Source organism: Macaca fascicularis, chromosome 12, assembly GCF_037993035.2.
Source record: "Macaca fascicularis isolate 582-1 chromosome 12, T2T-MFA8v1.1".
In the NCBI taxonomy this organism is placed as follows: Eukaryota; Metazoa; Chordata; class Mammalia; order Primates; family Cercopithecidae; genus Macaca; species Macaca fascicularis.
In genome coordinates, this window is record NC_088386.1 from 67,470,424 (window position 1) to 67,495,329 (window position 24,906).

At 41.0% G+C, this 24,906-nt stretch overlaps 3 protein-coding genes across 12 annotated transcripts in view; 1 reads left to right on the forward strand and 2 right to left on the reverse strand.

The window, feature by feature from the left end:
• Positions 1–24,906, reverse strand: part of SLC25A12 (solute carrier family 25 member 12) — a 227,991-nt gene that overhangs the window by 149,506 nt on the left and 53,579 nt on the right. For 4 of the 8 annotated variants that reach the window (XM_074009449.1, XM_065525648.2, XM_074009452.1 and 1 more), the window contains exon 2: positions 22,172–22,307. The exons of the other annotated variants lie outside the window; for them this stretch is intronic. The gene's annotated coding sequence lies outside the window, so the exon portion shown is untranslated. The remainder of the gene's footprint in view (positions 1–22,171; positions 22,308–24,906) is intronic. 8 annotated transcript variants of the gene reach the window in all.
• HAT1 (histone acetyltransferase 1) overlaps positions 1–24,906 on the forward strand; it is a 68,033-nt gene that overhangs the window by 4,262 nt on the left and 38,865 nt on the right. For 2 of the 3 annotated variants that reach the window (XM_005573474.4, XM_045367262.2), the window contains exon 3: positions 20,844–20,919. The exons of the other annotated variant lie outside the window; for it this stretch is intronic. In XM_005573474.4, the coding sequence (XP_005573531.1) occupies positions 20,844–20,919 (76 nt within the window). The remainder of the gene's footprint in view (positions 1–20,843; positions 20,920–24,906) is intronic. 3 annotated transcript variants of the gene reach the window in all.
• On the reverse strand, positions 10,937–19,465 carry LOC135966471 (putative uncharacterized protein C8orf44). Its single transcript, XM_065525306.2, is given in 3 exon segments — positions 10,937–11,038; positions 18,913–19,023; positions 19,457–19,465. Coding segments are annotated over 3 exon segments (222 nt in total).

Consider the following 24,906-nt stretch of genomic DNA (forward strand, 5'->3'; position numbering starts at 1 on the left):
TGAGATTATAGCTGTGAGCCACAGCACCCCTCCTGGTTTGACAGTTTCTTAAGAAGTTAAACATAGATGAATTATATGACCCAGGAGTTGTACTGCCAGGTATCTGTCTACGGTAGAGAAATGAAAATGTAGTTCACGCAAAAACTTGTACATGAATGTTCATAGCCACATTATTCACAATAGCCAAAAAATGTAAAAAACCTAGATATATATCAGCTGGTAAATGGATATAGTATAGCTATACTACGGAATAGTATTTGACAACAAGAAGGAATGAAATTCTGATACCTATTGCAATGAACCTTAAAAAGATTGTGCTAAGTGAAAGAAACTAAACAAAAACACTATATATTAAGTAATTCTGTTTGTATGAAATGTTCAGAAAAGACAAATCCATAGAGACAGAAAGTAGTGGTTGCCTGGGGCTAGAGGTAGGAGCACAGAGTAACTACAAATGGGCCTGACGTTTCTTTTGGGAATGATGGAAATGTTTGAAAGTTAGATTGTGGCACAGCTCTAAATTTGCTAAAATTTTACACTTAGAACAAGTGAAAAATAATATATGCTCATGATTCCTGGTTGCATTACTTTCTATGCCTGAATTTCCTCATTGTTAATAGTACTTCACAGTAGTTACAAAGATTAAATATGGAGTTAAATGCCAGTAAAGTGTTTAAACTCCTTGACATATAGAAAATACTTGATAAGGGCTGAGCAGAGTGACGACGTGGTTGCTGGGATCTCTGTATTTTTTACATATCCCCTCATTTTGCGATTACTTCATTCTTTGATACCTTGATTACCTTGGAACATCCTGTCATCTGTTATCTCTGTCCCAGCCTTGGAATCAGCCATTTCTCCAAGGATCCCTAGTTTCTTTTAGTAGGAAATGTCATTTTATTTTATTTTAGAGAGAGAGTCTCACTCAGTCGCCGAGGTGGAGTGCAGTGGTGCGATCTTGGCTCACTGTAACCTCTGCCTCCCGGATTCAAGTAATTCTTGTGCCTTAGCCTCTCTAGTAGCTGGGATTATAGGCATGTGCTTACCAGGCCCAGGTAATTTTTTTGTGTTTTTAGTAGAGATGAGGTTTCGCCATGTTGGTTGTCTCAAACTGACCAAGTGATCCGCCTGCCTCGGTCTCCCAGAGTGCTGGAATTACAGGCGTGAGCCACTGCACCCAGTCAAGAAATGGTTTTGGTTTTGTTTTTGTTTTTGTTTTTGTTTTTTTTTGAGATGGAGTCTCGCTCTGTAGCCCAGGCTGGAGTGCAGTGGCGCGATCTCGGCTCACTGCAAGCTCCGCCTCCTGGGTTCACGCCATTCTCCTGCCTCAGCCTCCCAAGTAGCTGGGACTACAGGTGCCCACCACCGCGCCCAACTAATTTTTTGTATTTTCAATAGAGACGGAATTTCACTGTGTTAGCCAGGATGGTCTCGATCTTCTGACTTCAGGATCCACCCACCTCGGCCTCCCAAAGTGCAGGGATTACAGACGTGAGCCACCGCGCCCAGCCCGGAAATGGTTTTTTATTTTGAGATGGAGTCTCACTCTTGTCACCCAGGCTGGAGTGCAGTGATGCGGTCTTGGCTCACTGAAACCTCTGCCTCCTGGGTTTAACTGGTTCTCGTGCCTCCGCCTCCCAAGTAGCTGGGATTACAGGTGCCTGCCACCACACCCAGCTGATTTTTGTATTTTTAGTAGAGACAGGGTTTAAGCATGTTGGCCAGACTGGTCCCGAACTCCTGACCTCAGGTGATCTGCCCACCTTGGCATCCCAAAGTGCTGGGATTACAGGCATGAGCCATCACACCCATCCACAGGAAATGGTATTTAAAAGCCAAGATCTGGGTGCTGAAGCCAAGATCTAGGTGCTAGATGAACTCATTGCTGTTAGTATTGCTCTAACATTAATGAGAGCAGGCTTAGGAGATAGAACTTTGTTCCTTACCATTCTGTCCCTGCCACCTGCAAGGTGACTACAGTCTCATTTCTTTGTCCAAAATTAGCTTTCCATGTTCTAGCACTTTATATAAATGGAATTATACCATATATACTGGCTTTGTGACTGGCTTGTTTCATTAAGCATAATTTTTATGAGGTACATCATATGTTGTCTGTACCAGTAGTTCATTCCCCAATATTTTTTTTTTTTTTTTTTTTGAGACGGGGTCTTACGCTGTTGCCTGAGAGTACAGTGGCATGATTGCGGCTCACTATAATCTCTACCTTCTGGGTTCAAGCGATTCTCCTGCCTCAGCCTCTGGAGTAGCTGGGATTACAGGCGCCCGCCACCATGCCTGGCTAATTCTTTTGTATTTTTAGTAGAGACGGGGTTTCACTATGTTGGCCAGGCTGGTCTCAAACTCCTGACCTCATGATCGCCTGCCTCGACCTCCCAAAGTGCTGGGATTACAGGCGTGAGCCACTGTGCCCGGCAGTTCACTCCTTTTTATTGCTGAATACTGTTCTGTTGTTGGATACATCATTATTCACCAGCTAATAGATATTTGGGTTGTTTCTAGTTTTTGGCTGTTACTGTATGAGTTTTTTTGTGGACATATGATTTTATTTTGGATAAATTCCTAGCTGTGGATTTGCTGGGTCAGTAGGGTATTTGTATGTTTAACTTTAGGGGATACTTGCCATACTGACTTCCAAGTACTTTTATACTCACATCAACTGTGTATTAGAATTTTGGTTATTACATATTCTCACCAACATTTGATGTTGTCAGTTTTTTAAGTTTTAGGCATTCTTCTGGGTATGTAGTAGTATTTCTTTGTTAGTAGTACTTCATAGTGGTTGTAAAGTTTAAATAGATTTTAATTTACCTTTCCCTGATAACTAATGCTATTAAGGATTTTTTTTTTTAATGTGGTTATTGACTATCTCCTTTTGGACTCATGTATTCACATCTTTTGCCCATTTTAAAATTGGGGGCCGGGCGCAGGATTACACACCTGTAATCCCAGCACATTGTGAGGCCGAGGCAGGCGGATCACGAGGTCAGATCAAGACTATCCTGGCTGACACAGTGAAACCCTGTCTCTACTAAAAATACAAAAAATTAGCTGGGCGTGGTGGCGGGTGCCTGTAGTCCCAGCTACTTGGGAGGCTGAGGCAGGAGAATGGCATGAACCCGGGAGGCAGAACTTGCATGAGCCAAGATCACTCCGCTGCACTCCAGCCTGGGCGACAGAGTGAGACTCCATCTCAAAAAAAAAAAAAAAAAATTAGGTTATTTGTCTTTTTGTTATTAGTTGTATTTACCTACATATTCTGGATGAGTCCTTTATGCAGATTACATGTTTTGTGCACATTTTTCTCTCAGTTTGTGGCTTGCCTGTTCATATTCTAAACTTTTTTTTGATAACCAGAAGTTTTTAGTTTTAATCATGTCCAGTTTATTAATTTTAAAAATTTCTATTAGTGTTTTCTGGTTCATACCTAATATCTTTGTCTACCCCAAGGAGATAATGAAGCTCTCTTAATGTTTTCTTCTGGAAGGTTTTTAGTTTTAGCTTATTAAAATTATGTCCATGATTCATCTCATGTTATTTTTCATGTTCAATATGAGGACGGGGATTAAGGTTTGTTTTTCCATGTGGATATCCACTTGTTTCAGTATAATTTGTGTGAATGCCTTGGTGCTTTAACAAAAATAAATTGAACTTCCACGTGTGGATCTGCATCTGGACTTTTCTCATCCATTGTCTCTTTTTCTGCCAATATCGTACTGTCTGGATTAGTGTAACTTTCTAGTGAGTCCTGGTAGTGTGAGTCCCACATCTTTATTTTTTCAAGATTGTTTTGATTATTCTTGACCTTATTTCTGTATACATTTTGGAATCAGGTGGTTAATTTCTATTTAAAAAGTTCTGACTTAGTTAAGGTTACATTGAATCTAAAAATGAATTTTTTTAGTGGGGAGAATTGCTATCTTAATAACATTGAGCCTTCCAGTATATGAACATGACATATTTCTGTATTCTAGAAATGTTTCGGGTTTTCAGTCTTGCGTGTATTTTGTTACATTTATCTGAGTAAATCTACATCTTTTGATTGTTGATGCTCTTAAAAATGGTATACTTTTTAATTTTTTGTGTGTGACATGTTCTCACTTTGCCACCCAGAATGAAGCGCAGTAGAACGATCTCCACTCACTGCAACCTCTGCCTCCGGGCCCAAGTGATCCTCTTACCACAGCTTCCTGAGTAGCTAAAACTTGGCATACACCACCATGCCTGGCTAACTTTTGTATTTATTTGTAGAGACAGGGTTTCACCATGTTACCCAGACTGGTCTTGAACTCTGGATTCGAATGATCTGCCCACCTCGGCCTCCCAAAGTACTATTACAGATGTGAGCCACTGTGCCTGACCTAAAAATGATATACTTTCAAAATTTTCTCTTCCAATTGCTTGTTTTATGTGTGTGCATGTGCATATACATGCACACATAATGGCACAGTTTGTGTAATTGTTTTGTATCCTGCAACCTTGCTGAATTCACTTATAGTGTTTTGTATTCTGGGCTTTTTCTGAGAGAGTGTCTCACTCCATTACCAAGCCTGGAGTACAGTGGCATGATTGTGGCTCACCATAGCCTTGACTTCCCAGGCTGAAGCGATCCACCTCAGCCTCCTGAGTAGCTGGGACTACAGGTGCATGCCACCATGCCTGGCAATTTTTTTTTTTTTTTAATTTTTTTCCTAGAGACGGGGCCTCACTATGTTGCCCATGCTGGTCTTGAACTCCTGGGCTCAAGCAATCCTCTTGCCTCAGCTTCCCAAAGTGCTAGGGTTGCAGGTATAAGCCACCACACCCAGCTGTAGTATTTTTTTTAAGTGTAGATTATTTCACATTTCCTGCACACACACATTACCTGTTAATGAAGAAAATTACAGTTTTTCTTTGTCTTATACAGTTGTCCATTGGTATCTTCAGGGATTTGGTTCCAGGATCCCCTGTGGATACCAAAATCTGCTGATGCTCTGGTCCATTATACAAAATGCCATAGTGTGGCTGGGCATGGTGGATCACATCTGTAATCTAGCACTTTGGGAGGTTGAGGCAGATAGATTGCTTGAGCCCAGGAGTTTGAGACCAGCCTGAGCAACATGGCAGAACCCCATCTCTACAAAAAATACAAGTATTAGCCAGGCATGGTGGTGTGTGTCTGTAGTCCAGCTACTCAGAAGGTTGAGGTGGGAGGATCTGCCTGAGCCCGAGAGTTCCAGGCTGCAGTGAGCTGTGATTGTGCCACTGCTCTCCAGTGTGAGTGACAGAGTGAGAACCTGTCTTGATAGATAGATAGCCATATAGCTGGGCGCGGTGGCTCATGCCTGTAATACCAGCACTTTGGGAGGCTGAGGCAGGTGGATCACGAGGTCAGGAGTTCGAGAAGACAAGCCTGGTCAACATGGTGAAACCCTGCCTCTACTGAAAATACAAAAATTAGCTGGGCATGATGGCACACACCTGTAATCCCACCTACTTGGGAAGCTGAGGCAGGAGAATCTCTGGAGCCCAGGAGGTGGAGGTTGCAATGAGCTGAGATTGTGCCACTGCACTCCAACCTGGGTGACAAAGCAAGACTTTGTCTCAGGGGGGAAAAATATAGCCATATAGTACAGTCAGCTCTTTGTATCTGCAGATTCTGTATTTGAGGTTTCAACCAATCTCATGTTAATCCATAATTGGTTGAATCAGTGGATGTGGAACCTGCATATATGGAGAGCCACCTATGTTTCATTTTCTTGCCATATTTATTGCACTGGCCAGAACCTCTATTGTAATGTCAAATGGAAGTGATAGAACAGACATCCTTGCCTTATTCCCAATTTAAGTAGGAAAATTTTGAGCCTTTCACCATTCACTATGATGTTAGCTATAGGTTTTTCATATGTGCCCTTTATCAGGTTGAGGAAGTTTCCTTCTATTCCTAGTTTGGTGAGAGTTTTTATTATGAAAGTGTTACATTCTAACGCTTTTTCTTTATCAAAATAATCATAAGATTTTTCTCCTTTAATTCTGATAATGTGAATTACATTGATGAGATTTTAAGTGTTAAATTAGCCTTGCATGCCAGTATATTATCCTTTTTCTGCCTTGCTGGATTTGACTTGGCGATGTTTTGTTAAGACTCCCTTGTTCATGACAGGTGATGATTTCTTTTTTCATACATCTTTGTTCGATTTTGGTATCAAGGTTTCCTGGCCTCATAAAATGAGTTAGGAACTGTTTCTTCTCTGTCTTCTGGAAGAATTTGTATAAGACTGCATTATTCCTTTAAACGTTCAGTAGTATTCACCAGTGAAGTTTTATGTGCCTTTTTTTTTGAAGATTTTTAACTATAAATCCAATAAATAGATTTAATACTATTCTGATTTTCTGTTTCTTATGTCAGTTTTGGTAATTTTTGTCTTTGAAAGCATTTCTCTATTTTATCTAACTTTCTTGGCAGAAAGTCGTTTACAGTATTGCCCTGTTACCATCTAAATGACTGTAGAGCCAGGTGCAGTGGCTCAGACATGTAATCCCAGATCTTTGGGAGGCCAAGGCAGAAGGATTGCTTGAGCCCAAAAGTTCAAGGCCAGCCTGGGCAATATAATGAGACCTTGTCGATAAAATAAAATTTTAAAATTAGCCAAGCATGGTTGTATGCACCTGTAGTCCCAGCTACTTGAGAGGATCACTTGAGCCAGAGAGGTGGAGTGGAGGTTATAGTGAGCTAGGATCACCCCACTGCACTCCAGTCTGGGTGACATAGCCAGACGCTGTCTCAAAAAAACAAAATAAAATAAAATAAGTGACTCTAGAATCTATAATCCCTTCTTGGGGATATCGGTAATTCTTTATCTCTTTTAATGTCTCCCTACAAGTTTATCAGTCTTAGTGATCTTTTCAGCAATTGCCTTTGTCTGTTATTTATCTGTTTTCTTAATCTTTCATTCTTCTGACTTTGGGTTAATTTTTTTTCCCTCCTTTTGAGACAAGGTTTTGCTCTGTTGCCCAGGCTAGAGTGCAGTGGTGTGATCATGGCTCACTGTAGCTTCAACCTCCTGGCTCAAGTGACCCTCTCACCTCAGCCTTCCAAGTAGCTGGGACTACAGGTGTACACCACCACACTCAGCTATATATATATATATATATATATATATTTTTTTTTTTTTTTTTTTTTTTTTTGTAGAGATGGAGTCTCACTGTGTTGCTCAGGGTGGTCTCAAACTCCTAGGCTCAAGTGATCCTCCTGCCTTGGCCTCCCAAAGTGTTAGGATTGTAGGCATGAGCCACCTTACCTAGTCTAATTTGCTCTTTTTAAGATCTTTCTTTTTAAAGTAGATGTCTATATAAACTTTAAACTTTCCTTTTCTAATACTAGCATTAATGTTAATAAATTTACCTCTAGTTGCAGTGAGCTAAGATTGCGTCACTGCACTCCAGCCTGGGTGACAAAGCAAGACTCCATCTCAAAAAAAAAGAAAAAAAAATTTACTGCTAAATATTGATATAGTTGCATCCCACCAATTCTGTTATGTTCTATTTTTATTATAGATCAATTCAAAATATTTTTAATTTCCCTTGTGACTTCTTTTTTGACCCATGAGTTATATAGAAGAGTGTTGCTTAATTTCCAAATATTTGGGACTTTTCTAGCTGTCTTAGTGTCACTGATTTCTGAATTAATTCTGTCAAGGTCAGACAATATAGTCTTATTTCAGTCCTTTTAAATTCATTGAGCCTTGTTTTATAGCTCATCATATAGGATCTGTTTGGTCAGTGTTCTAGGTGCACTGAAAAATAATTTATATTCTGCAGTTTTATGTAGTGTTCTATAAGTGTAAATTGACATAATAGTATTAAAGTCTTTTATATTTTTACTGTCTTTCTAGCAATTATGACAATTGAGAGAACTGTTGAAATCTCCAGCTGGAATTGTGGATTGTCTGTGTCTTCAGTCATTAATTTTTGCTTGATGTATTTGCAGCTCTGATATTAGGTACATACAGATTTAGACTTCCTATGTCTTCTTGATGAAATGACCTTACTCATTATAAAATGTTTCATCTTTATCTCTGTCCCCTCTTTAACCCATCTTGCTTTATATTTAAGTCTACTTTGTTAGATATTAATATAGAAATGAGAATGTTTTAAACCTGTGAGAAATAAAAGCATGTTTATATGCTGATGCCAATGATCTATCAGAGAAGAGGGAGATTATATAGGAGTATTTCTGGGAGTATCAGAGAAGGGGAGTATTTGTTGAGTAATATCCTTGACAATGTAAGAGGGGGAAGTATTTTATTAATCAATGGAAGGATTAGCCTTAGATAGGAGCATGGAGAATTTCTACCATAACAAGATGAAGGAGAGTATACAGGAATTGCTGCAGTAAGCTAGACGGTGTAGAGGAAGCATTTTGTGCAGTTTCTTTCTGAATGCTTCTGTTTCCTAAGTGAGATAGGAAGCAAGGTCATCTGTGCAGAATGTGCTTATAGAAGAAGGCATTGGAGGTTTGAGGAAATAGTCATCTAGGTGAGTGGGAGGAGTGAGTAGACTTGAGAACTGTTACAATTGTCAGGTAGCACTAAGGGCCCACTTCAAGTTCTCATGAATATAAAGTGAGGTCAGTCATGTCCAGATGAAAGTGTGCCACAAAGAATAGACATATAGTCAAATTCGACTAGAGTAGGTTTTGTTTTTTTTTTTGAGACGGAATTTTGGTCTTGTCATCCAGGCTGGAGTGCAATGGCACGATCTCGGCTCACTGCAACCTCCGCCTCCGGAGTTCAAGCGATTCTCCTGCCTCAGCCTTCCAAGTATTTGGGATTACAGGCACCCACCACCACGCCCGGTTAATTTTTGTATTTTTAGTAGAGGCAGGGTTTCGCCATGTTGGCCAGGTTGGTCTCAAACTCCTGACCTCAAGTGATCCACCCATCTCGGCCTCCCAGATTGCTGGGATTACAGGCGTGAGCCACCGCGCCCAGCCTAGAGTGGGGTTTTTTTTTTTAACCAGTCTGCTATAAAAAAAATTAAGGGCAAGGGATTGAGGATGTTTAGGATGGAGTGATAATATTGATGGGCTGTGGAATTCTGCACTAGAAAGGGAGGAAAATGAAGATATGAAGTAGAAGAGGGACAGTGAAATTATGTTCAAATCAATTCATTGTGGCCAGGCACCGTGGCCCATGCCTGTAAACCCAGCACTTTGGGGGGCTGAGGCAGGTGGATCACGAGATCAGAAGTTCGAGACCAGCCTGGCCAACATGGTGAAACCCCATCTCTACTGAAGATAAAAAAATTAGCTAGGCGTGGTGGCACATGCCTGTAATCCCAGCTACTTGGGAGGCTGAGGCAGGAGAATCGCTTGAACCTCGGAGGCTGAGGTTGCTGTGAGCTGAGATTGTGCCATTGCATTCCAGCCTGGACAACAAGAGCGAAACTCCGTCTCAAAAAAAAAAAGAAAGAAAAAATTCATTTTAAGTCTTGGTGGGGGTTTAAGAATTGTTAGAATTGGGATATGGTCGGGTGTGGTAGTTCATGCTTATAATGCCAGCACTTTGGGAGGCCGAGACAGGAGGATCACTTTAGCCCAGGAGTTTGAGACCAGCTTGGGCAACATAGGGAGACCCCATTTCTACAAAAAATATTAGCCGGGAGTGGTGGTGCATGCTTGTGGTCCCAGCTACTCAGGAGGCTGAGGCAGGAGGATCACCTCAGCCCAGGAGGTTGAGGTTGCAGTGAGCTGTGACTGACTGTGCCACCACACTCCAGCCTGGGTGACACAGCCAGACCCTGTCTCAAAAAACAAAAACAAACAAAAGAATTGGGGGTATAGGGAGTGAGGTAGGAAGATAAATGGTGATGGTAAGATAGTACAATGTTTGAAATAGAGATTAAGGGGGTGTAATTGTAAACAATGATAAATAAAGGCTAGGGCACAACATGAGAATAAGTGGCTAAGGTACAGTAAAGACAAAATTCTTGGGGAGGAATCAAGGAGCTCCAAGGCTGGATTGGAAGATTGATTTTCATTAATTTTGAAGTTACCAAGATTTAAGGCAGTTGTAGTGTTGGAAAGTGCAGCAGTGAGCCTGGAGCTAAATTATTCAAAGAATGAGGGAGAGAGATGGAGCATGAGCTTCAAAGCAGTTTGTTCTTAGGGTGTGGGGAGAGAGACATTAGTCTGAAACCAGCAATGAGCAAGGAGGATACCTTGTTCTAGCAGTATGAAGATAGAGAAAACAACCACTACCTGAGAGGTCTGCAAGAGAGGAGCATCCTTAGGGGAGACCCATGTGTGCCAAAGAACTGTTAGCACAGGATAGGAGAGCATTTGATAAAGAGGTTGGGGTTATGGAGAATTTTGGTGGTAACTGACTTCTGAGTTTCACAGTGGTCACAATGAGTTGGGAAGGGGTGGGAAATTAGATGAGTAGTTTTATACTACTGTATAGGGATGAGAATCCCAGTGATAAGGGAATTTTTAAGAATTGGGCTGCTGTTAATGGGAATAAAGAGTGTGATGGGATTAATTATGGCATCTCCAAGGAATATTTAATGTTGAGATACCTCATCTTGCAGATTGTGCTGATGGGAATGTTGCCAGCACACTGGGGCCACCCTTATGTTTTAAAATTATATAATTAAGCTTGTTTCTCAATTCAGCATGGCTAGGAAAGGATGTATCGGGCAGTACGCTAAGATTTCAGTTATTTAAAGAACACAGGATTATGAATAAACTTAGATATAGTCCAGAATACAATTAGATACTATGCCCTGTGGGGGCCAGAATCCATTTATGTCTGCATTATGAGCACCTGTTGATAGATCATATATATTAAATGTGTTAAATACTTAAGTATTTATTTATTTATTTGAGATAGGGTCTGGCTCTGTTGCCCAGACTGGAGTGCAATGGTGTGATCTCGGCTCATTGCAAACTCTGTCTCCCAGGCTCAAGTGATCCTTCCACCTCAGCCTCCCAAGTAGCTGGGACTACAGGTGTGTGCCACCACGCCCAGCAAATTTTTATATTTTTTGTAGAGATGGAGTTTTGCCCTGTTGCCGAAGCTGGTCTTGAACTCTTATATGTTTATTAAACAAGCTTTAAAAATTGATTAAAATAATGTGCCTTGGTGATTTCTTAATTTTACTTTTGGTTAATAAGACAGGTAGACTATATCTTCTTCCATACATCTTGCCTCTCCAGAAACTACTGAAGTGATTCTGAGAACTAGAAAGTATATGAACTTATCGCCATACATGGTGGTTCATGCCTGTAAAAGGTGGTGCCACTGACAGAGACACAAAGATTGGAGGAGAAAGCTGGCTCTGGTGGTACTGTTGCTGCTGGTAGTTGAAGCCAGGAAAAAAGATGAACTCTTAAAGAAACACACTGAAAGAAGGGCAGACCAAGGGCCAAGTCTTGGAAAATGCCTATTATCTAAGGAAGTGGAAGCTAAATAAACCAGGTTAAGTCAGAAGAACAAGGAAGTAAATCAGGATAGTATATAAGTGAGAAAGGAATAATAATATTTCAGGTAGAAAAAGAGTTTAATAACATCCACTGTTATGGAGTTCAACGAGAGTGAAGAAAAGCAAAACATCACTAATTGTACAATAAAGTCATTAGTAACTCTGAAATAGCAGTAGCATGATGGATAATTATAGTAACTGAGCTGTAGGAAAAAGGGTGGCTGAAGGAGGAGGATCGCTTGAGGCCAGGAGTTTGAGGCCAGCCTAAGCAACATAGCGAGACTTTGTCTCTTAAAAAAATTAAACAATTAGCCAAGTGTGTGGCACACACTTATTGTCTCAGCTGCTTGGGAGGCTTAAGCACAGGAGATCAAGGCTGCAGTTAGCTTTGATTGCACACTGCCCTCCAGCCTGGGCAAGGGAGCAAGACCCCATCTATCTATCTGTCTACTGATTCTCTCTCTTTAAAGGAACCATATCTAAGAGTAGAAGCAATAGGGCAGGGCAGGCACGGTGGCTCACACTTAAAATCCCAGCACTTCGAGAGGCCAAGGCAGGAAGATTGCTTGAGGATGGAGGAGTTCAAAACCAGACTGGGCAACATAGCAAGACTCTGTCTCTACAAAAGAAAGAAAGAAGCAACAGTAAATATATTCAAAAGGAAGAATCATTGCAGGCCCTATGTTCTATATAGCAACTTTTTTGGCACCAGGGACCAGTTTAGTGGAAGACAATTTTTCTTCAGACCAGGGAGTGGGTGCTTAGGGGTAATGGTTTTGGGATGATTCAAGTGCATACATTCATTGTGCACTTTTTCTATTATTACATTGTAATTATAATGAAATTATTATACACCTCAGTGTGGAATCAGTGGAAACCCTGAGCTTGTTTTCCTGCAACTAGACAGTCCCATCTGGGGGTGATGGATACAGTGACACCTGAAGTATTTTGCTTATGTCCAGTCTACTCTGTAATCTCGTTTTGGTTGCTGTCATTGCAGAAAACCCTACCTCACGAAGATAAGATGTTGGAAATGGAAGCAGGCTTTTCAGTACTTTTGTGGCAATCTCAGGATGTTCTGCCTTGATTTTAATTCAGAACATAAGGAGATTTGAAGTTGTCTGAATACTTTTTTTTTTTTGAGACAGGTCTCACTCTGTTGTCCACACTGGATTGCAGTGGCATGATCTCAGCTCACTGCAACCTCCACTTCCTGGATTCAAGCGATTCTCATGCCTCAGCCTCCCAAGTAGCTGGGACTACAGGCGCATACCACCAAACCCCACTAAATTTTAGTAGAGACGGGGTTTCGCCATGTTGCTCAGGCTGGTCTTGAACCACTGGGCTCAAGCAGTTCGCCTGCCTCGGTCTTCTAGAGTGCTGGGATTACAGATGTGAGCCACCACACCCGGCTTCAAACGCACTTTTAAGGCCACCTTCATTTGCAGTCTCAAGCAGTTGACCCTGTTCCAGCACGGACAAAGTCGATTCACTTGACTTATTCAAAAATGGGTCACGGATCCATTCCTTCCCAGTTCAGGGTTCTTTTGTGGTTGGGAAATAATGCTCAAACTCTTTTGAAAGCTGAGATAGGTGATTGTGCACCAGCTGGGAGTAAGAGGACCCTGTGAGCCAGGGCCTTTCAAAATCTCTGCTAATGTTTGAAACATGTCAACAATCCCAGTGTTCACTTGTCACCCTCATACTTCCACTTTGGCTTTGAATGCAGTCACTTTATCTGCCAACTTGAACACAATTGTTGTTCTCCCTTGAAGTGATAGATCAAGTTTGTTAAGCAGGTTGAATATGTCGCAAAAATAAGCAAGTTTTGTGACCCATTCTATGTCACTGAAATGTGCTGCCCGTGGTGACTGTTTTTCTAAAAGAAATCTCTGGAGCGGCTGTTGTAACTCAAAAACTTTAGCCAGTGATCTACCTTTAGAAAGCTATCTCACTTCTGTGTATAAGAGAAAATATGTGTGCTCTGTGCTCTGTGCCCATCTCCTCACAGAGTGGTGTGAACAGGTGTGAGGTAAGGGCATATACTTTAATGTGGTTTATAATTTTAATTACATCCTGCAAAATGTTAAGTTCAGGTGACATTTTTTAGCTAGCCAGCATTACTCAATGGATGAAATAGTGCATAGATTCACATTTGGAAGCAACTTCTTTTTCTTTTCTTTTTTTTTTTTTTTAAGACAGAGTCTCATTTTATTGCACAAGCTGTGTGCTGTGGCACAGTTATGGCTCACTGTGGCGTCAACTTTCTGAGCTCAAGCAGTTCTGCCCGGGACTACAGGCACATGCCACCACAGCCAGCTAATTTTTTATTATTTGTAGAGGAAAGGGTATCACTGTGTTGCCCAGGCTGGTCTCAAACTCTTGGACTCAAGCGATCCTCACACCTCAGCCTCCCAAAGTGCTGGGATCACAGGCATGAGCCACTGCGTCCGGTCAAGGTGACCTCTTTGACCTGAATAATGAAACCAGAAAGCTGTTCAGTCATGGCAGCCACTTCGTCCATGCATATACCAACACAAAATGACCAATTCAGTTTTCCTGATACGTAATCATTCAAAGACTTGAATAGTTCTGCAGTGTGGTATTGGTTGGCAAAAGAAGTATACATAACGTATCCTCATGCACATCCTCCTGAAATATATTGCACAAAAACAAGCGTTGTTGCCGTGTTGTCCACATTGGTAGATTCGTCAGCCTGGGTTGTACACCACGGTGACTCACCCCTCTCTAACAATTGTGCCTCAGCATCCCCTGCTATTTCATCAATTCTTCTAGTTATGGTATGAGCCTAAGGAGGAACATGTGCCACCTTTTGAACTGGAGCCTCTCCTAAAAGTTCATGACAAATGTCCTTAGCAGCAGGCAGGATCAACTCTTCACCAGTAGTAAAGGGCTTCTTAGTTTTAGCAATGTGGTTAGCCATTGAGAATGATGCTCTCAGTGCAGACACATTTGACAAAGTGGTGGCCTTCAGTAAATTGCTTCTATTCTTCATGTTCATGTTTTTTTCTTTTGAGAACTCCAAAGGCTTGTCTTTTAATGCAGGGTGCTTGGTCTCCATGTAACTAAGCAGTTTTGAAGGTTTCGTGGCTTTGTTGGATAGCTGGTCACCATGTACTATACAAAGAGAGCTTGGAGAATGTGAATCACCTGTCACAGTGAACCCATAATTTAAGTAGGACTCTTGGTATTTTACATGCAGCTTTATTTTTGTTGGCAGTCTTAGAGTCTTCTGCTGTCTCATCATTGGGTCTTTCCCCTTTTTCAGAGAAGCTCTCCAGTGACATTTGTTTTTTACTCATTTTGGCTAGGGTTAGCAAAAAGACTTAACCAAAACTGTGACTGAGACAAGTGTACAGTGTGAGAAAGAGTCACAGATGGAAGTGGCAAATAAAATAATGGGTTGGCAACATGGGGACTAAAATAAATGTTGGATTCTGACTTAAAGCCTGCCACTAGATGCAGCTGTACAATGGAACTACATGAATTCACTTGCCACTATAAAGCCTGCCACCATATGCAGCTTAATTGTCACTAGCCACTCACTACTCACTGATATGGTTGGTGGGTTTTTTTTTTGTTTTTGTTTTTGTTTTTGAGACGGAGTCTCGCTGTGTTGCCCCGGCTGGAGTGCAGTGGCGCGATCTTGGCTCACTCCAACCTCCACCTCCTGGGTTCAAGTGATTCTTCTGCCTCAGCCTCCGGAGTAGCTGTGATGACAGGTGTGCGCCACCACGGCCGGCTAAGTTTTGTATTTTTAGTAGTGACGGGGTTTCTCCTTGTTGGCCAGGCTGGGCTGATAGGGTTTTCATATGAGTCTGCAAGCAATTGATTTATTATGGTCTCTATGCAGTCAAACCTCTCTGCTAACATTAATCTGTATTTGCATCCCCTTCCTAGTGCTGGTATCACTGCCTCAGCTCCACCTCAGATCATCGGGCATTAGATTCTCATAAGGAGCATTCAACCTAGATCCCTTGTATGTGCAGTTCTCAATAGGGTTTTTGCTCCTATGAGAATCTAATGCCACCGCTGATCTGATAGGAGGTGGCACTCAGGCAGTAGTGCAAGCAGTGGGGAACAACTAAGTACAGATGAAGCTTTTCTAGGTTACCCACTACTCATTTCCTGCTGTTCAGCCTGGTTCTTAACAGGCCACAAACCGATATATGGGGTTTGGGGACCCCTCCTATAGAGCAATAAGGTGCCATTTAGTATTCTAGACCAAGCTTCCATTTTTCTACAAAAGCGTAAGTGACATAGATTTGTTTTTGTTTTTGTTTTTTGAGATGGAGTCTTGCTCTGTCGCCCAGGCTGGAGTGCAGTGGCCTGATCTTGGCTCACTACAACCTCTGCCTCCTGGGTTCAAGCGATTCTCCTAGTTCAGCCTCCCGAGTAGCTGGGATTACAGGTGCACACCACCACACCCAGCTAAGTTTTGTAATTTTAATAGAGACGGGGCTTCACCATGTTGGCCAGGCTGGTCTCGAACTCCTGACCTCAGGTGATCCACCTGCCTCAGCCTCCCAAAGTGCTGGGATTACAGGCGTGAGCCACTGTGCCCAGCTGTGACATAGGTTTTTAGTACTTATTTTGAATTGTTTCAGTTTTTTATACTGTTTATTTTTTCTGGGTATCGGGGTAATACATATTTTGCAGAAAATTTGGAAAGTACATAGAAGTTTATGAAATAAAAATTATCCATAATTCATCACTCAAAATACCTACTTCTGTATTATAATTTGGGTTATTTTCTTCTAGTATTTTTTATTATATATTCATTTCTATTGTTTCTCTTTTATAAAATCGAGGTTACCATATCATGTTCTGTTCACTTTGCATTGTGAACATTTTTCTGTTTGTCATGATAACATGTTTAATAATTATGTAAGCCATTTCATGTATTTACTGTAATTTATTTAATCATTCACCTGTGACATTTGGGTTGCTTGTTTGCTGTGCTGCCATAACTGCCTTATAAAGACTTGAAAATATTTAATGTTTCTGATATCCTAGAGAAAGTTCACATTATATACATGTTCTCAAGTAACATACATATATGTCACACTGATTGAACCTTAAATCCGCTAAATACCAACTTTTAGTTCCTGTCTTCTGTGGACCTAATTTTTTATTATTAAATATTAAAATATTAAAACTCACTAATTTGGATGACGGGCATCAGAAGAAGGCCAATCTGAATTTTAGAAATAATTATCATAAGTAGGCTTAAGATAACTTTTCTTACTCATTACTTGTTCTTTTCTTTATGCCTTTTTACCCATCACTACCAAAATGTCATGTAATATACATATTATATTTGAAAATTAATTTTTCAGAATTTCTAGATATTTCCAAACATTTTCAAACACTAGAGATGTAGTAGTTGTGAATTTTTAGGTTAATGAGTCTGGACATACTTGACTATTTTTTTTTAACGATTACAGGCATAAAAAAAATACAGTGCTGGCTGGGCATGGTGACTTTGCCTGTAATCGCAGCACTTTGGGAGGCTGAGGCGGGCGGATCACCTCAGGAGTTTGAAACCAGCCTGGCCAACATGGCGAAACCCCATCTCTACTAAAAATGCAAAAATTAGCTGGGCACTAATTTTTGGGTGGTGGGTGCCTGTAATCCCAGCTACTCGGGAGGCTGAGGCAAGAAAATCGCTTGAACCCGGGAGGTGGAGGAGGTTACAGTAAGCCAAGATCATGCCATTGCACTCCCCCGCTTGGGCGACAGAGAATCTGTCTCAAAAAAAAAAAAGGAAACTAAGCAATGTCTGTGATCCCATCACTCTGCTTTTTCAAATCTTAACATTTGGCTGCATTTGCCTAGACCTCTTTTTTTTCTTTAAATTTTGTTATGAAAAATTTTAAACACAGAACAATTGAGAGAATAAAACAATACTCGTGTATATTTAACACCTTGATTCAACAGTTAACATTTTGCCATATTTGCTTTAGTATGTGTATATTTTTTGCTGAATTATTTGACAGGAGGTATCTAAATATCACGACACTTTCCTATAGTGTATCTCCTAATATATGGACATTCATATGTATATACCCATAATACTGTTATCACACTTAAGAAAATTAATGGTAATTTTTTTCAATACTGTGTAATTTCTGGTTTCCCTGGTTGCCATCAAAACACTTTAATAGCTTTTTAAAAAATTAGGCCAGGCATAGTGGCTCACACCTATAATTCCAGCACTTTGGGAGGCTGAAGTGGGAGGATGGCTTGAGCCCAGAAATTGGATACGAGCCTGGGCAACAAAGTAAGACCCCCATCTCTATAAAAACTTTAAAAAATTAGTTGTTCATGGTGGTTTGCGCTTGTAGTCTCAGCTATGTGAAAGGCTGAGGCTGGAAGATCTTTTGAGCCCAGGAGTTCAAGGTTGCAGGGAGCTGTGATTGTGCCACTGCACTCCAGCCTGGGTGACAAGGAGACCCTGTCTCAAAAAAAAAATAAAAATAAAAAAAATTACTTAAACAAGGATCCAGTAAGGGATTATGTACTGCATTTGGTCATAATGTTTCTTAAATAATCTCTTTTAATGCAGAGCAGTCCCTTTCCGTCCACATGCAACTTTTCCCCTACATGATATTAATTTATTTGGGAGAGTAAAGTCATTGCACAGAACTATTAGATAAATCTACATTCTGGATTTGTATATTTCCTTTTGATGTTAGTTTAACTTCCTCCTCTATCCTCTGTATTTCCAGCAAATTGGAAGGTAAAAAGCTTGATTAGATTTAAAATAAAAAATTTTGGTGAGAAAACTTCATGGGTGATGCAGCATACAGTTGGTCCTTGAACAACACTGCTTTGAATTGTGTGGGTTCACTTACACACGGATTTTTTTTTTCTATCAAATGCAGATAGAAAATACAGTGTTTGGGACACCAGACAGAACTACAGGACTTGAGTATCATGGATTTTGGTACAGTCAGGGGTCCTGGAGCCAGTCTCTTGAGTATACTGAGGGATGACTGTACTTCATATTGCATTGAATCAGGAGGCACATAATGTTCTGTCCCACAATGAATGATGCTAAGTTAGATCATTTGGAAAGTAGGTGACTACCAGATCTCTACAGTGAAAATATACCTTTTCTTCTGTAAATTAGTAATCTGCTGGTGATACTTTGGCATGCAGGGAATGACCTGGTCTGTGAGGACAGTGTTAGAAATTTTGCATCTACAATTTATCTTCCCCCCCTCCCCAACCCCCCGAGACAGAGTCTCTCTTGGTCGTCCAGGCTGGAGTGCAGTGGTGCAATCTCAGCTCAATGCAACCTCCTCCTCCCAGGCTCAAGCGATTCTCATGCTTCAGCCTCCAGAGTAGTTGGGATTATAGGGACCCACCACCATGCCTGGCTAATTTTTATATTTTAGTAGAGACGGGGTTTCACCATGTTGGTTAGGCTGGTCTTGAACTCCTGACCTCAAGTGGTCTGCCTGCCTCAGCCTCCCAAAGTGCTGGGATTACAGGTGTGAGCCACTGCGCCCAGCCCTGCAATTTATCTTTTCATTCTTCAATTGCTTAAGAATTGTTCGGCCTGGCGCGGTGGCTCAAGCCTGTAATCCCAGCACTTTGGGAGGCCGAGGTGGGCGGATCACGAGGTCAGGAGATGGAGACCATCCTGGCTAACACGGTGAAACTCCGTCTCTACTAAAAAATACAAAAAACTAGCTGGGCGAGGTGGCGGGCGCCTGTGGTCCCAGCTACTCGGGAGGCTGAGGCAGGAGAATAGCATGAACCCGGGAGGCAGAGCTTGCAGTGAGCTGACTCCAGCCTGGGTGACAGAGTGAGACTCCGTCTCAAAAAAAAAAAAAAAAAGAATTTTTTAATGAATAAAATTTTCTTCATAAGATAAATTTTATCAGGAAAATGTCCAGTATTTCAGTACTCACAACAAATACAAATAAAAATAACAAAAGGATACCCATTCCATCTTAGATTGATAGAAATTAAAGTTGAGGGTACAGAGTATCCTTGAGTACAGCAGATTGCTTTCAAGGATGTAGGGAACAAAGGCGTTTACAAACTATGGGTATATAAACTGCTTGTGGGTATATAAACTGTTACAATATTTTTATAGGGCACTTTAGCTATATATATAATTTTTTTTTTTTTTTTTTTTGAGACAGTCTCTGTCGCCCAGGCTGGAGTGCAGTGGCATGATCTTGGCTCACCGCAATCTCTACCTCCTGGATTTAAGTGATTCTCCTGCCTCAGCCCCCCAAGTAGCTGGGTCTACAGGCATGCGCCACCACAGCCAGCCAATTTTTTTTTTTTTTTTTTTAAGAGAGAGAGAAGGTCTCACTCTGTTGGCCAGGCTGGAGTGCAGTGGCAGGATCTCAGCTCACTGCAACCTCCGCCTCCTGGGGTCAAGCAATTCTTCTGCCTCAACCTCCCAAGTAGCTGGGATTACAGGTGTGTGCCACCATGCCTGGCTAATTTTTGTATTTTTAGTAGAGATGGGGTTTCACCATGTTGGCCAGGCTGGTATTGAACTCCTAACCTCAGGTAATCTGCCCATCTCGGCCTCCCAATGTGTTGGGATTACAGGCATGAGCCACTGTGCCTAGCCTAATTTTTGTATTTTTAGTAGAGACTGTTTCACCATGTCAGCCAGGCTGGGTGTGAACTCCTGACCTCAGGTGATCCGCCTGCCTTGGCCTCCCAAAGTGCTGGGATTACAGGCATGAGCCACTGCACCTGGCCACTTTAGCAATATTTATATAGCAATATTTATACAAATATTTTGGTACTCTCCCCCTAGTTTTTTACTGCCAGGAATTTCCCCTGTGTATACTTATAAAAGTACAGCAGGATGTATATAAAGATGTCATTGCAGTATTACTTTTTAATAGCAAAAAACAAACATGAGAACAACATAAATGTCATCTAGTAGTCAAAAAGAATGACTTCATCAAACTCAGGTTATTGTTATTATCAGAATGTTTCTTACAGCATCCTGTTTTCATTTGCTGTAACTTTTCTTATCTCAAAGTGTCTTTTTGTTTTTCCTTTACTCTTTGCATTGTGCATAAACATATGGAAAAATAAAAATAAATCACGTGCCTCTGTCATACCTCGCCTTCTAATTCTTAGAATAAGTAAGCACTCAAAGTAATATTTTAATTTTCATTGTTCATTAATCTCTTGAGAATACAGTGTAAATAAATCACATAATGGAGAAGTGACACTTTGAGTAAGAAAAATGTTGGCTGTATCCTAGTTATACTGAAATTCATGAAATAGAAATACCTGTCACCTTCAATATCTTTAATATCTTTAATATCTCTATTTTTTGTCCCTTTAAACAGTTCGTTTTCCTGAAGATCTTGAAAATGACATTAGAACTTTCTTTCCTGAGTATACCCATCAACTCTTTGGGGATGAGTAAGTAACTTAGTAAAATGTTTGCCAAATTAGTATGGAAAAAAAATTTCATTCTTTTTCTTTGAGGAAATCAAGTTTTATTTTCTTTGCTCTTATTTTTTATGTGGTTTATCTTAAAATATATGTTATAACGGTGTTTTTTTTACATTGAGACACCGGTCATCTTAATACCTACCATTTAGTGCTATAAATGCATTATTTAATTCTCACAACAGTATTAATAATGGTATTATTATTTGCTACTTTGTATATTGATGGAATTGGATAATTGTTTATGAACATACAAATGGCTGGAGTGTAGACTTTAGGCAATCTGACTCCAGAGCCCATAATCATAACTACTACTTTTTTCTGCCTACCATTTTGCTAAATTACTTCTAGTAGCATGTATTCCCCTAAAGCTGTAATAGAAAGCTTAAGTTGTTGTTCTGTGATTAAATAAGCAGTTGAGAGAAGTTTGTTTATTTATTATTTATTTATTTATTTATTTTCGAGATAGGGTCTCACTCTGTCATGCAGGCTGGAGTGCAGTAGTATGAACCTCCTGGGCATAAGCAGTCCTCCCACCTGAGCCTCTGAGTAGCTGGGACTACAGGCACACACCACCATGCCTGGTTTTTTCTTTTTTCTTTTTTTTGTAGAGATTGGGTCTTCCTGTATTGCCCAGGCTGGTCTTGAACTCCTGGACTCAAGTGATCCTCCCACTTGCACCTCCCAAAGAGCTGGGACTACAGGCATGAACCACTGTACCTGCCCTGAAGTTTATTTTTTAGAAGGAACTTTAAAGATATGTCCCAGGCCGGGTGCAGTGGCTCATGCCTGTAATCCCAACACTGTGGGAGGCCAAGGTGGGCAGATTGCCTGAGGTCAGGAGTTCCAGACCAGCCTGGCTAACATGGTGAAACCCCGTCTCTTATTAAAAATACTAAAATTAGCCAGGCGTGGTGGCACACGCCTGTAGTCCCGGCTACTCGGGAGGCTGAGGCAAGAGAAACACTTCAACCCGGGAGGCAGAGATTGCAGTGAGCCGAGATCTCGCCACTGCACTCCAGCCTGTGCGACAGAGCGAGACTGTTATCAAAAAAAACAAAAACAAAATAAAGATATGTCCCAGTATATTTAACACTGCTCTTTAATTTCCTATACTTTGATTACATCATTGAAATAGTTAACTTTTTAAAAAATTTTGAAAACATTTCACATTTGCAGAAAGTTGCAAGAATAGTACAGTGATCTCTGTATATTTTTTTACCTGGATTCACCAGTTGCCATTTAGCTACATTTGCTTTAATCATTGTCTCTTCTTCTTCTTCTTGTTGAATCATTTGAGAGTAGGTTGCAGATATATCCTGATCCTTTACCCCTCATTTCTCTTCAGTATGTATTTCCTAAAAGTAAAGTTAATAATCATGGAAGAGTTGTAAAAGTTCAGGAAATTTAACGTTGATATAGAGTCTCGCATTGTTGCCCAGGCTGGAGTGCAGTGGTGCTATCTCAACTCACTGCAACCTCCGCTTCCTGGGTTCAGATGATTCTCTTGCCTCAGCCTCCCAAGTAGCTAAGCTTACGGACGCCCGCCACCACATCCAGCTAACTTTTGTATTTTTAGTAGAGACAAGGTTTCACCATCTTGGTCAGGTTGGTCTCAATCTCCTGACCTCAAGTGATCACCCACCTTGGCCTCCCAAAGTGCTGGGATTACAGGCATGAGCTACCTACCATGCTTGGCCTGATACAGTACTATCTTCTAATATACAGTCCATGTTTCAGATTTTGTCAGTTGATTTCTGGTAATTCTTTTATAGCAATTTTCTCCAATCCTGGATCCAATACAGAATCATACTGTATTTCGTTGTCATATTTCTTCATTCTTCTTTAATCTGAAACAGATCCTCAGCATTTGTTTTTTCCTAACAGACATTTTTGTAGGGTATAGGCTAATTTTGTAGAACTGTTATATTGGATTAATTTGATTGGTTTATTTGTGATTAAACTCAGATAATGCATATTTTTGCTGTGCCATTACAGAAATGGTATTGTGTCCTCAGTGTATCAAATCAGGAAGTCCGTGATATCACTTTGTCCCTTGTTGGTTAAGTTAACTTGGGTCACCTAGTTTAGAGGTGGCTGCCAGGTTTTTCCACTATAAAGTTAATGTTTTTTTCCTTTGTAATTTATAAGTAGTTTGTAGGGATATACTGTGAGACTGAAAATAATCCTGTTTTCCATCAAGCTTTCACCCAGAAGTTTTAGCATCCATTAATGATTCTTGCTTGAATCATTTACTATGATGATTGTAAAATGGTGATTTTGTAACTCTTCCATACTTTTTTCATTTATTAGTTGGGCGTGCTACTATAAGAAAGAGCTCTTCTTCTTCCCTTTATTTATTTATTTATTTATTTATTTATTTATTTATTTATTTATTTTTTGAGACGGAGTCTCACTCTGTCGCCCAGGCTGGAGTGCAGTGGCCCGATCTCAGCTCACTGCAAGCTCCACCTCCCGGGTTCACGCCATTCTCCGGCCTCAGCCTCCTGAGTAGCTGAGACTACAGGCGCCCACCACCTCAACCGGGTAGTTTTTTGCATTTTTTTTTAGTAGAGACGGGGTTTCACCGTGTTAGCCAGGATGGTGTCGATCTCCTGACCTCGTGATCCAGCCGTCTCGGCCTCCCAAAGTGCTTGGATTACAGGCTTGAGCCACCGCGCCCGGCCTATTTCTTTATTTATATCAAACTCAGAGATTTTGTTTTTGTTTTTGTTTCTTGAGACAGATCTTGCTCTGTCACCCAGGCTGAACTGCAGTGGTGCGATCACAGCTCACTGCAGCCTTGAACTCCCAGGCTCAAGCAGATCCTCCCACCTCAGCCTCCTAAGGAGCTGGGACCATAGGTGGGTACCACCATGCCCAACTAATTTTTAAAAATTTTTTGGCCGGGTGCAGTGTCTTACACCTGTAATCCCAAAACTTTGAGAGGCTGAGGCGGGAGGATTGCCAGAGCTCAGGAGTTGGCAACCAGCCTGGGCAACATGGTGAAACCATGCTCTACTAAAATACAAAAAATTAGCCAGGTGTGGTGGCGTGCGCCTGTAGTCCTGGCTACTCGGGAGGCTGAGGCAGGAGACTTGCCTGAACCTGGGAGGCAGAGGTTGCAGTGAACTGAGATTGCACCACTGCACACCAGCCTGGGCAACAGAGCGAGACTCCATCTCAAAAAACAGAAAAAAAATTTTTCTTTTAAAAAGAGATGGGGATCTCCCTATGTTGACCAGGCTGGTGTTGAACTCCTGGACTCAAGTGATCCTCCTGCCTTGGCTTCTCAAAGTGTTGGGATTACATGCGTGAACCACCGCACCTGGCTAAGGATTCTTTTAAAATTCAGTGAGTTATGTACAGTCTGTTTCTGCTACTAATTTTGATGCTCAAATTATCCCAGATTTGGCAAGTGGCCACCCTTTCAGACACTTTTGATTCTTTCTGATATGTCCTTATAATTTTGGTGATACTTTACTTTCTCGCACAATAAGATGCTTCCAGATTCATCTTGTACTTTCCCTATTAGTTCTGTAGTCAATCAGTCTCCCATGGAACCCCTGGTTTGTTGTAGTAGGAAAGGGTTATTTAGACATAGTGGACATTTAAATATTTCCCTTCATGTCTTTTTCCCCCCCATGCATTATTTTAACATCATTGACATATTTCTTTAATGTGTGGGAGTTTTGGGGTTTTTTGTGTGTTTGTTTTTTGAGATGAAGCCTTGCTCTGTTGCCCAGGCTGGAATGCAGTGGCACGATCTTCTTGGCTCATTGCATCCTCTGCCGCCTCCCAGTTCAAGCGATTCTCTTGCCTCAGCCTCCCAAGTAGCTGGGACTACAGGCCTGCGCCACCACACCCAGCTAATTTTTTTTTTTTTTTTTTTTTTGTAGTTTTAGTAGAGACAGGATTTTGGCATGTTGGCCAGGCTAGTCCCAAACTCTGGAGCTC